The 13224-nt window shown below is 41.6% G+C and overlaps 1 protein-coding gene across 2 annotated transcripts in view; it reads left to right on the top strand.

Annotated features, from left to right (window-relative positions):
- Positions 1 to 8106: 8106 nt before the first annotated feature.
- sec24b (SEC24 homolog B, COPII coat complex component) overlaps positions 8107 to 13224 on the top strand; it is a 28357-nt gene continuing 23239 nt past the window's right edge. For both annotated transcript variants that reach the window (XM_035911178.2, XM_087846856.1), the window contains exons 1-3: positions 8107 to 8378; positions 9982 to 10659; positions 11030 to 11191. In XM_035911178.2, the coding sequence (XP_035767071.2) occupies positions 8285 to 8378; positions 9982 to 10659; positions 11030 to 11191 (934 nt within the window). In that variant the 5' untranslated portion in view covers positions 8107 to 8284. The remainder of the gene's footprint in view (positions 8379 to 9981; positions 10660 to 11029; positions 11192 to 13224) is intronic.

The raw sequence follows: 13224 nt of genomic DNA, 5'->3' as shown, positions 1-13224 counted from the left end.
TGAGTTTTTGCAGTGTATATGCAGCTGATTGATTTGGTCTTTAACCAACATGGAATCATTTATGTTGGGCAACTTTGGCTATGTGTACTAATCAGTGCTTCAGTCCCCAATGCTATCAGTCCACACATCAAAGGGCAAGATACTGAACCTTCGATTGTCCCCAATGCATTTGGGTGTGAATGAAATGTATGACTATGACTTCTAGTTCAAAAAGGGCTATTTATGTATTTAAGTCCAGTTGTTGCTCATTCACTGTTACTTTGAACGTGTCATGCTGTCACCACTCTGTGTAACAGATATTTCCTATATAAGCAAATATGTTTCACACTATTTACCTACTGAAATGAATTCGTAACACCAGAAAAATGTTTAACTGTTTATTTCTGGAATAATAATAATGCATTTCTTGCATTTCTCATGGGTTCTAATGGGGGCCTTTCTTAAAATTACTGGTCCCAGTAACAAAGGCGCTTGTCGACTCAGAAATCGAGGGAAAACCAACAACACACCCGGCAGAACATTATGTTATTTACACGGGTGCACATAAGTGGTCCGCAGGTGCGCATTCGCTGTCAAAATAAAAGACGCGCACCAGATAAGAAGTTGCAAAACGCATTTGCGTCCATATAAAAGGCACTGTTTTTGTCCGCTAGAGTGGGATTTTCACGGCACATTCTGCACCACATCTCTGTGCGTTCATCATTTGTTTGAAGCCAGCTTACCTCCTGCAACCACTTTTCAGAGAATACGCGCTTCTTTTGTGGTTCGGACTCCTTCTGACATTTCTTTGGAGGTGGAGGAACACCAAAGTAATTGCTTAAAGGAGCTTGCTTCTTCGACATCTTTAAGAGTTCTAAACAAATGTCTGTCCTCCTCCAGAAAATCTTATGTACACAAACACGCGTTGCAACTTCTTATCTTGTGCGCGTTTTTTATTTTGACAGCAAATGCTCACCTGCGGTCCACTTATGTGCACCCCTGGTTATTTAGCTTGTCATATTGCAGCCACAGAAATTCTTTTGTCCATGAAACCATAAAGCTGCACTTTCTTTTTGTTCTTTTCCGTTTTGTGGTAAGCTTTTCTTTGGCTGTCACTTCTTCACCCTGACCTGTCTTATTTGGCTAAACTAAAATATATATCCTGCTGCTTTTACACACGCACTCACGTTGTCAGCGATTCTCTGCGCGATCAACCTCTCACATGTTTAAGCTTGCTGTGGGAGATTTCACTTGTCATGTTTGCTAGTGATGTGCGGATCGATTCTGAAATATCGATTCCTCCGATACCAATCATTTATGTTCTAGAATCGATTCTCACATTAAAATATCGATAATTTAGTAATTTAGGGTAAATTTGTAGTTTATCATTAACAGGAACACAGTGGAAAGAAACTATAACATTCGGATTGTCTACATTCAAAGGAACTACTTCCTCTTCCGCCTTTCATAGTCATGTGCGAAATACGGCTGTATAAATGTCTTGCAGCCCCTTGGCGTGCGCACTCACAACAATGGCTGAGCATAATCCGGTCGTTAAGTCTGACGTCACTAGCCGTGTCTGGGCCTAAACTCCGCTGCAGGTCCATATATCAAACGATCACTATGGCATTACTGAGAGTTGAAAAACTGTCTAAAGTCTTTCATCTTTAATAAAATGATCAGCGTTGTGTGTAGGTGGTTGTGGGTGTGTGTATGTCCAGTCCGACGCTGTGTCCCAATTCAGGGTCTGCACGCTTGAAGTACGCATTTTAAGTGCGATTATGTCACCGCCACGCAACGACGGCTGTCCCAATTCGAAGTGTACTTCAAATGGGTGTGGATAATTTTGCCGCAAAATACAGCAGAAGGGAGCGGCCGAACTTTCAAAGGTAAGTACTGAATATGACGTCACTTATTTATGTGCGAATGTTTAATAACGAAGAACATTAAAACATTACTATTGGCCACATGTCGGCAAAGTTATGTGACATTAGTGATGTTCGTACTTTCAACGTTAACTTGGTTGTATATATATGTGTATATATATATATATGTGTGTGTGTGTGTGTATATGTATATATGTATGTATATGCATATATCATAATAATCTGACAATACTATAATATTGGCCATATTATATTTACATTACCACAGTGAGATGATTTTAGTCTCGTGACCAACATTAGCTAATTGTTATTTACTAACTAATCTTGAAATAACTGTTCGGTACAGAAATGAAGCCCAACAATCATGTTTTACAGTCCCGTGGTCTCAGCCTCAGATACTCAACTAATCAAAGTGATGTCATGACAAAAATGAATGACCAACAAAACATTTTTCTCCTTCATTTCTGTCACACAAAGCTGTACGTAACGTTCCTCGCGGTTAGTATCATGGTTGCTAGGCAACCTGAACAGCGCGACGAAGGCTAGACCGTCCCATTTCACAAGCCTCTCACTTTCGCACTTCTCGTACTTATAGTACGCACCGTACGTAGTACACGTAGTACGCGTAGTGCGCGTAGTGTGCGTACTTCAAGCGTGCGGTCTCTTAATTGGGACACAGCCCATGAGTTTAATGTGGGTCAGATATCAGGAGGCAGAGTTCAGGAGTCTGACAGCTGTGGGGAAGAAGCTGTTCCGGTACCTGGTGGTCTTAGTCCGGAGGCTCCTGTAGCGCCTCCCAGAGGGCAGGAGGGTGAAGAGTCCATGTGATGGGTGACTGGGGTCTTTGATGATTTTCCCAGCCCTTTTCAGACACCGCTTCCTGTAGATGTCTTTTATGGCAGGAAGTGGTGCTCCGGCGATGCGCTGGGCAGTTTTCACGACCCTCTGCAACGCCTTCCGGTCCGAGGCAGAGCAGTTCCTGTTCAGGATGCTCTCGATGGTGCAGCGATAGAAGTTCACCAGGATGTCTGAGGACAGGTGGTTCTTCTTCAGAGTCCTCAAGAAGAAGAGGCGCTGGTGAGCCTTCTTGACCAGCTTGGAGCAGTTGGTCGTCCAGATGAGATCCTCGGAGATGTGGACTCCCAGGAACTTGAAGCTGCTCACATGCTTAATGTGGATGGGTGGATGTGGGTCAGCATTCCTCCAGTAGTCCACGATGAGCTCCTTGGTCTTCTCGGTGTTTCTGGTTTCTGTCGCACCACTCAGCCAGACGATCCACCTCCTCCCTGTAGGCGGCCTCATCGTTGTCACTGATGAGGCCAATCACCGTGGTGTCATCTGCAAACTTAATGATGGTGTTGGAACCATCAGCAGGTCTGCAGTCGTGGGTGAAGAGGGAGTAGAGGAAAGGGCTCATCACACAGCCTTGTGGTACACCGGTGTTCATTGTGATTGTAGATGAGCAGCGGTTATCCAGCCGGACATGTTGGGGGCGGTTGGTCAGGAAGTCAAGTAACCATTTGCAGATGAGGGAAGTGATGCCCAGGTCTGTCAGTTTCCTGATGAGTTGTGAGGGGTGGATTATTGAATGCTGAACTGAAGTCTATAAACAGCATTCTGGCGTATGTGTTGTTGTTGTCCAGGTGTGAGAGGACAGAGTGCAGTGCGATGGAGACTGCATCCTCTGTGCTCCTGTTCTGGCGGTATGCGAATTGGTGGGGGTCCAGGGTGGGGGAGAGACAGAATTTGAAGTGTGCTAGGACCAGCTGCTCTAAGCACTTAGTGATGATGGGGGTGAGTGCTACTGGGCGGTAGTCATTGAGGCAAGATGGGTTGGAGTTTTTGGGTATCGGGACGATGGAGGTGGATTTGAAGCAGGCCGGTACCACAGCGTGGGCCAAGGACAGATTGAATATGTCTGTGAGCACTCCTGCTCATCAATGTACAAATAGGCTTAAAAAGGTATTCAGAGCCGAGGCTTACCAGTGGAGGGGCAGGGATGCCACGCACAAACTCAAAAAAAAAAAAAAGAGAAAAGAAAACACACCAAGACACAAGTGCAGCACACTATCACACACTCACACTAATAAACTAAGAAAGGCACGTGTGTACACTCAAAGGATCCCACCACCAAAGCACCCTAGTCTCCTCCACGTCGGCACTCCGCATCTGAATAAAAGAAAATTTTAATATATTACAACAAAACTAATATTCACACGCTGGGGATAGCCCAACTGCAGGAAAACACTGGTGATCCGCAGCTAGAAAAAGGGCCTCCCACCAGTGGCGTAACAAAAACCCAAACTACAAATCAAACAACGGAAAAAAGAACAAACATACAGCCTAAATAAAACTTTAAAATATGGGGCAGACGGGATCGCCGTATTGCTCCAACTTGCCGTCTGCCCGACTATAAGCTAATCTTCCAAACAATATGCACGCCAGCCGACTCGCGTAGCATGCATATGGCCGTTGTCCACGCCGACGTCCACTTTAAAGGCTGGCAGCAGCAGAAAAAAGAAACCTCGCAACAGGAACAGACAGTAAAAGCAAAGCAGCAGCACTTCACTTAGCGTAGCGTTGCGTAAAACTAAGGCCCACACTTCCTGCAAAGCATAATAAGTATTTACTATAAAAGAACAATAAAAGGCAGAGATCGTAACAAAATTGAATTACGTACCGAGTAAACCGCGTCATGAAACATGAGCAGAGTGGCTCATAGGAGGCTTCTACAGCTACGACCTAAAAACAACATCTGTTTACCACCAAGTAAGGTAAATTACACACTACAATGAGTAAACACCTACCAGCCGCGATGGAGGCTTCAGAAGGGTAACCCGCAAATGATCTCTGCAACCTGTCATGAAATCAGTATCCTTAGTATCCTTATTTTCGTATTATATTGTTTTATGTACTTTAATAATGAAGGCTTGTAGAGCAAGGCCACTTTTGACTCACAAACTAAGTGCTCAGCCAGACTGAAAAACAGGAAGTTTTAGTGCACAGGCATATTAATAGATAAGACACAGAAAAGAAGAACTTTGCCATATAAGCAATGTTTGAAACTGTGTGATGTGCAAAGTACAGAAATAACACCATATAAGACATATGTGGAGCTAAAAATGTTAGAGCTCTTGCAACTGGCGTTTGGGCTGTGCAGGGGTCTCTCTCTTCCGGAAGATGATTGAATAAAAAGAAATATAAATGTTTTAACACACTATGAGTCGGTTTTCTCTGTTCTATCACGAGGACAAAAGAATCGGGGTTAATAAACCCCAAGGGAAGTCAGGTGACCAAAAAGGAGCTCACAGGTAAGCGATCCAGGAATGCTCAAATGGCCACTATTTATACTAGCATCCCCCTAATGCGCCAGGCCGAAAGTGGGTTGAACTGAGGAATAACATTCATCCTGCCACAATGGCGTCAGACAACAGTTATGATGGCTAAAGAACCAAGTGGGACAGGCGCAACCCCCCTCCCAAAACAAAACAAAACAAAACAAAAACAAAGGGGAAGAGAAAGTACACTAGCAGAGAATAGGGAGATACTGCAGCAGCAAGTTGACGACACAAATGATTCGTTGAATATGCCATTTACAAAGACTAAATTGAACCTGGGAAGGATCAGATTTGTTACACAATGATAAGTTATCTGAGAGATTCAGCTAAAGACATTTTATTGAAATTGTATAATCGAGTTTGGGAGGTAGGGAAGTTGGAAGTTAGGAAGATTTGATGCAGACGTCTTCCTTTGCATCAAAGGTGTATTTCTTTATTTCATGTTTAATTATTTTCAAATGCATGTAAATTCTTCAGTTTTCTTGAAGAGTTTTCACATCCCACCCAAGAAGCTTTTTTAGCCTCTTGGACTGTTTGCCTCTTTTGTTGTTTATTTTTTGTTTTATTTGCTTTTTTTTTTTTTTTTTTAATTTGACATGATGAAGCTTCATAAAAATGTAAACAAAATTCCCGTCACGCTCCAAGCTACTTAAAGTACTGTGACCTAAGTTGCTTCAATATAGAAGGGGAGAAGCGCTTGTGACGCGTCACGTAATCTTCGTTCCCATGGCGTAACTCTTCCCAGTATTCTTTTATATATATATTTTGAATACGCTTTATTGACAAAGCACAAAATACAGACAGAAATTAACAAAACACAATGTCAGGGGGTTTCGTAAAAAAAAAAAAAATAGATACACACTCAAAAAATTGAAATTGGGTGGTTGTTGAGTATACAAGATTCATGTAGCATCTGCATGAAATTCAGCAACTTAATTTGTTCTTGTTGAGATGACATGATACAATCTAGCAAGAGTGGTTAGTTGCCTGGACTCACAAAATTCACAAGATCACATTAGATGTTAAACTGCAGGAAAATCGCTGGAGTTTTAAGAGGCAGACAGCTACACCCACACCACGTGTATGCTATCGCTATTTATTGTGGTTTAACCTGTCAAGGACAAAAACGTACAGAAAATTCTGCATCAAGCCTTGTAATCATAGCTTTCCTAGTTTTGCTAAACCTGGATTGACAGCTTGATGGTGTGATGGTTAGTGCTGTTGCCTCACAGCAAGAAGGGCCTGGGTTCATGAAAAAAATTACAGATCTTTAGTGGAAAACTGTATGGAAGAACTGGTTCAGCGGGCTGTAAAAAAATCCGGCAACGTCATCAGTCCGGAAAGAGTGTCAGCCATTTACAACAGCCTTATCAACAACATCTGGCCTGAAATCAAAGATGAAATTGATCAAATCCCCTTAGAGAAGTTCAAAAACTTCCACAAGGTGATTTTCAAAGCCCTGTGTGAAGAGTTTGAAGATTCAGACTCAGTTCTGCTAGCCTTGGAATTAGATCAGCCAATAATCTACGATATGATTGCTGAAATTTTCATAAAGGAGGCAGCCAAACCATCGAAGGAACCGAGTCGCATGCGTCGGTTTTTCTCATTTATAGGCCAACTGTTTTGTTTTACCAGGAGACAAAATGAGGTTGATGTAATGTAGAAAGAAAATTGTGATATCAACTGAAAACATTTCTGGTATATGAGCTGGAGACTTTAAATTGGTTAGTTTTATAATATATACTCAAGATAACCCTTGGAACGGTCGCGGCAGATGGCCGCCCCTCACTGAGCCTGGTTCTGCCGGAGGTTTCTCCCTCTTAAAAGGGAGTTTTTCCTCCCCACTGTCGCCTTGTGCTTGCTCAGAGGGGTTTGTCTATTGGGGTTTTCTTTTTTAAAAACTTTTTTAAAAAGTTAACATCAATAAAAGTTTTTAAATTTTACACTCTTATTTCTGTTTGTTGTCATTGTCTGTAAGTTTCTTGTTTTGTATATATTTAAGAATCAAGAAACACCCACTACACTATGACCCTTTCTCCAAAACTCCAAGCTGGAGATGACCTTAGGCCAGGGTTCTCCAACTCCAGGCCTTGAGGGTGTCCTGCAGGTTTTGGATCTCACCCTGGGTCTACACACCTGAATCAAATGATTAGTTTATTACCAGGCCTCTGGAGAACTTCGAGACATGTTGAGGAGGTAATTTAGCTATTTGAATCAGCTGTGTTGGATCAAGGACACATCTAAAAATTGCAGGACACCGGCCCTTGAGGCCTGGAGTTGGAGACCCCTGCCTTAGGCTATGCTTTTCTTCTGTGTAATACTAATATATACCAGAAGGTGGTCAGACATGTAAGAGCATGTTCTTATAATACTATTCTGCAAGAGACAGTCTGTTTAAGAAACGCTGAGAAATGTCAAACAAGCAGACATCCAAAACATCTTAACACACCCCCTGGTGGTGGAAGTGTTAGATTCTACAGAGTGATATGATAAAAAAAAAGTGTCTTTACTTAAAGTCTAACCTGTGAAGACATTTTTTATTTATTTATTTATTTTTACAAATATACAGGGGTAGTGTTGACAGACGTTAAGGAAGAGAAAAACACAGAATATAGAGATGAGACCAGTCTGGTTGCAGGTGTTAACATGTTTAAGGTATTTATTTGTAAATAACTGTTGAAGGTGTATGTGAGATTACTAACATGTGTGGAGGTATCCATCAAAAAGAGAAGGAACAGCAGTCGGAAAATAGCTGTTTATACAGAAATTAAAGCATGTGTACTTTATTTGCCAAGATACTTGTAGAACAAAAGTGCACATTATAGAAAACGAAACATGCAAAATGAAACTCCACCAGAGGGAGCGAGAGGACAACATCCTGGAGGCTGCTAAGCTCCTCAACATCCCGACTGGAGGCTTCAGCTTTCAGCCGAACGGACCTGGCCAGGCTGCCCGGGTCTCTTCTGAGCAGTAGCAGCCTCTGAATCGCTTCTCTCGGGGAAGGCTGGGTCCGAGAAAGTGACGCTCATGTATATTCGGTCAGCTGTGTGTTCGCGGGCATAAGGACTGGAACACCGAGCGATGTCTGCGCCCGGTTTCACTAACCTGAACAGCTCCGTCAGCTACAGCCAGAACTCTGCGGCGAACGGCGGAGCAGCGCCACCCTATCAGAATGGTTCGTTAGCATGCTAACACCCCATTGGCGGGCTATTTGTCGGTCCTTCGCTTTGCTTTTTGCATTTTATACACTGGAACTGTCATTTACTGTCAGTCGCGATGCTGGCATTAGCTGTAAATTATGGGCATGAATTATTAAAAGACTGTGATGATTTTAGCTGAAGCTAAGCACTTGCTAAAGGTAGCTAACTTAAAAGCTAATGTGGGTATTGAAAACGGATGGTAACGGTAGCTAACTGTTAGCATGAAAATAGCTGTTTGACAGATTGCGCATCACCTCTCCATAGCCTCTTGTTATTATTAAATCTCCAATAACAAACGACTTAATAGAAGTTGCGTTAAAATAATTTACTTTCTATTAATAGAAGGCTGCTTATTTCAACTGAGAGCTAGCCTTTCAAGGAAGGCTGCTCAAGCGTGTTTGCAGTAAATGATAACCTGTAATCAGATTTTCATATTTAACATATATTCGTGCACGTGTATTAAGCTTCACAAGAATATCTAAACACATGTGAACAAACTAATTTGTGGAGGGTAAAGTAGGAAAGACAATAGTCTCTAATAATTGGTTCAGTTTTCAGGACAGTTTCGCAAAAATATCTCAAAAGAGAAGGAATACAACCAACTAATTTCCTTCTTAAGTAAACAAATAAGAGGGGGATAAAATCTTAAAATCAGGCTGCAGTTTGGCTCAAAATAAAGCGTGTTTTGTACTTTGTGGTCCATTATTTCTAATTTGTCGTAGCTATGAAGTAGACATTAGCCAATATTCATTTTGCATATTGGAAAAATGTGTGTGGAGGTATGTCGTAGGCTTTATACTGCATCTATAAAAAGAGATAATAGAGCTTAATTCTATTGTTGCATGTGTATTTATGTACTAAAGATGGTGGGGACAATGGGCGTGTTCTTAGAGATCATTTCTATTTTATTTTTTTTACATTTTAGTCGTCTTTAAAGTTGAATGTTCAAAAATGTGTGAGAATGCATTCATTCTGTAGCTAAATATGAATGTGAGGTGCAGTTCTGTAAGCTGTCTTTCTTTCTAGAGCCCACACTTTAATTTGTTAAATTACTACAGAGGGAGATAATTCAGTAGTTTTGTGTTTCTGAGATATTCCTTATATTCGTTCAAACTGTGATTGTGGAAGTTCAGGGGTTTGGTGCCCCAAACCTTTTTAGCCATTGAAAACAAATGTCAGAGAGAAGTTAGAATCCTCGTGGTCTTGTAGTTGACTCTTGTGCCTTGTCTTTGAAATGCCAACTTACTGGGAGGCTTAAGATCTAAAATGGTGTTTTGTGACATTAAAACCACACAATCCTGTTCTAGTTGGCCCTTCAAAATAAAAGTATGATCCTGCCTGAGCCAGATGTCAATATTTTAAAAAGCGCTGCCTGGTGAGCAAATTGGAAATGTTTCACTCGGCAAGAAGAACTCTAAAACTTAAATAGAGTTGTTCTTGTTTCGGTTTATTTTTACTCTGTAATTGGAGTATAATAGTGAGAGTCGCGAATAACAGAGAAATGCAAATGATTGACAGAATGTCGACATTTATGCTTATTAACCATGTGCTTTACTATCCTGCCCCGCCTCCTTCCAGGTCCGGTACAGAGCTACCCTTCCATGTATCCAATTACAGGCTACTATGGAGCTCCAGCTCAACAGCAACAGAGCTACCCCACCATCCCGTCCCAAGCTACCCCAGTTTCCAGCAAAGCACCCATCACGAACAGTGCCCACAGTGCTAACTACTACCAGAACAACCATCCACAGCAGCTGCAACAGCACCACCTCCCTCAGCATCATGTAGCACCTTACAGTGCTCCACTGAGCTCTGCCCCTCCTTCTCAGCCATATGCCACACATCCTTCTTCAGCACCTCCACCGTCAAATGCCCAGTACAACCTACAGCCAATCCATCATCATCAGCAGCAGCAGCAGCATCCACCCTACACCACTCCGGCATCCTACTATGGACCACAGTCATACCATGCTTCTCCAGCACAGCAGTCTCAGCAGCAGCAGCAACAACCCAGTTTGGTCCCAATGGCGGCGAGTGGGCCTGGAGGTCCTCTCTACCCCATTGTTTCATACCCGTCTGCTCCAGGAAGCAGCCAGTATGGCACTCTGAGTTCCTCCCAGAGCACCACCCAGATGGGTGCACCTTTACATCAGTACGGTGCTGAGCCTCCAGCCTCCTCAGCATCAGGGCATTCTGGGTATGGCATGGCTCCTCCCAGCCAAGTGGCACCAACAGTGAATGGTCAAGGAAGCACAGGTACTCAGTGAGGTCACACTTTAATGCTGCTAGACTCTGCAATTGTGAATTCTCTGAAAATGCAGGTGGAGTTTTATAGGCAAAGAAAATCTGGTGGATGTTGGCTGAAAATGCTTTGGTTTTTTTTGTTAGTGTTTGGTGGGCAAATTATTTTTTTTCTGCAAATTTTTTTCTGCTTAGTTTTTTTGTTGCTGTAAGTTTCCAAAAGAAAGCATCTTTTGACTGTTTGTACAGTGTATGCATTTTTATGTTTAAAGAAGGAAATAAATTAACAAGTGTTTGCATTTCTGAACCCAAAGCTATCCCTCAGTATCCTTAGAAAGCACTGTCCTTGTGCTGTTTCAGTGGCTGTTTGTTTGTTTTTTTGCAGCCCAAAACGCAGTCCATTCCCACTACAGCCAAACCAATCAGGCTTCTCTGAGCTACAACTCCTATGGTGGGGTCACTCAAAGCAGTGGTGGTGCTGAGGCAGACAGACCACCCTCAGGAACCCCTTCCGCTTCAGTCCATTCCTCACCGGGCCACCATCAAGGTAAGAATGAGAGTAAATCTTCATTATGTTTGTGTACCATATTTTTCGCACTATAAGGCACACTTAAAATTCTTAAATTTTCTCAAAAATCGACAGTGTGCCTTATAATCCGGTGCGCCTTATGTATGAAAACAGACCAGCTCATCGACCGTGCGCCTTATGTTCCAAAAAATACGGTATGTGTGGAAGCTGAAAACTGAAAATCTGTGCCTGTGCAGATAACCTGCCAAAAAATAAGATGAAAGCGTTTTGTAGTTTGAAACTCTGCATGAAATCAGTTTCCTGTTTATTTTTTCGCTGCTCGGAGAAGAAGCACCACACTGTGTACCTTACATTAAAACTGTTCTTTAAAATGTTTTGGGGTTTTTTATGATTGGAGACCTATTTTCTCCACCTGCTGCATTCGATGTTTGAACAACATTCTTATCTTGGTTTTTTCTGTACTATAGTGACTGTTTTTGTGTCTTCTGATGCAGCTTGTTTAGACGCACACTGCACGTGAATGGGTTACAGCTGCACTTTGGGAATATAGCACACATAATTAGCTGCAAACACACACGCTTTCCAATGTGCAGGTGTGGGTCTGTATACAAATTTGGGGGTTTCAGGTTTGCTTTTAGCAACGTGCTGGTGGTTTATTTTTCCTGTGAATGTTTTTCACTCTTAACTTTAGTGGCTGGTCAGGATAATTAGACTCTTTCCTGTAATGTTGATTTGGGTTGCAAAAATTTGACTCTTACTTCGACAGAATAAATTGATATAATTTTTTTTTTTTCGGCAGTAAAATATTAGCAGGACAATAAAAAGACAGGGCACACCTTTAAGATACAGGTGTACTATTGATTAATTGGTTTTAAACTAATTTAGGTAATTAAAGGTAATTATTTACATGATTTGGCAATAGTGGCCAGTCATCATGCTTATGAGGGTTTTTTGTGATTTTATTTATACTGTTTTTGTAAGCTGGCACAAAAAATGGCTGAGAAAACTTCTTTAGTGGATATGAAGTTGCAAAAATTGTACATATCTAGCTGTGATCCAAACACTTTTTAAACTGAGCCATGTTTAAAGATTTACAATGCATTTAGACCAAATACACAGCGTTTCAAAGAGTTGCTTTCTCGTGTGAGAAAGTCAATGGAGACATGTTTTATTTTTGGTTTTCAACCAGTTAACTGGTATTAAAACAAGTACATATTTTTGATTGCACGCTTTTGTGGTCAGTTACGGCATCATCTCACCTGCTTGAGATTTTAAAATGAAAGCACACAGTTAGACCATGGAATACATTAAGGCAAAGGAAATGCTCTCCAGTTGTTGATGGAGATGAGAACATTGTAGCGGAAAGGCTTTAGCAATACAGCAAGCATCAAGCTAACTTTTGACGAAGGTTCAGTTGTTTTTAATTAGCTTGAATGTGCTTTGCCCCTGCAAGTTTACTTTCTGCCCTGAACTGTGACGCCTAGTTGCGTTTTTTTGTTTTTTTTTTTGTTTTAAATTTCTAGGGACTCGTTAATTTCAAAGTAGACATTCTTCCACTGAAGGAACTTTGGGCAAGCACAATGTGGTGTGAACCTTTACTGGAGGTTTCCCCTAATCATCAGCCCTTTCTCTCTGCTTCCAGTGCAGTGTAGGTGAACTCAAGATCCACAGAGAGACTTGAGCTGTTGTCACACATGAACCAAGGACAGTGTCAGGTGAAACAATTGAAGATGAAGGATGGGGGTGACCAGTCGACTAGATGTTTAAAAGACCTTTCCTCGATCATATTAGAAATATTATTCTGTTAAACAAATTATTCCTATTTTATTAAAGTACAGCATCAGACGGTAACCTGATGGTTCAAAAGATTAATACGAGTAAATGAACGAGGTGAAAGGTAAACACTTGGTCTAAAACAGATGGTACGTAATGGAAAAATGAGCGTTTCTGCTACTAATCAAGCATTGCATTTGTGCGGTATTATACACCTCACAAGCAGTCACACATTTTAACAACATTAAGTTTGATCATCAGTGAATGAATTTAACAGT

Source organism: Neolamprologus brichardi, chromosome 2, assembly GCF_056152115.1.
Source record: "Neolamprologus brichardi isolate AB-2024 chromosome 2, ASM5615211v1, whole genome shotgun sequence".
Lineage (NCBI taxonomy): Eukaryota > Metazoa > Chordata > Actinopteri > Cichliformes > Cichlidae > Neolamprologus > Neolamprologus brichardi.
The sequence above is the reverse complement of the archived record's forward strand: the minus strand, read 5'-3'. Positions and strand labels throughout refer to the sequence as shown.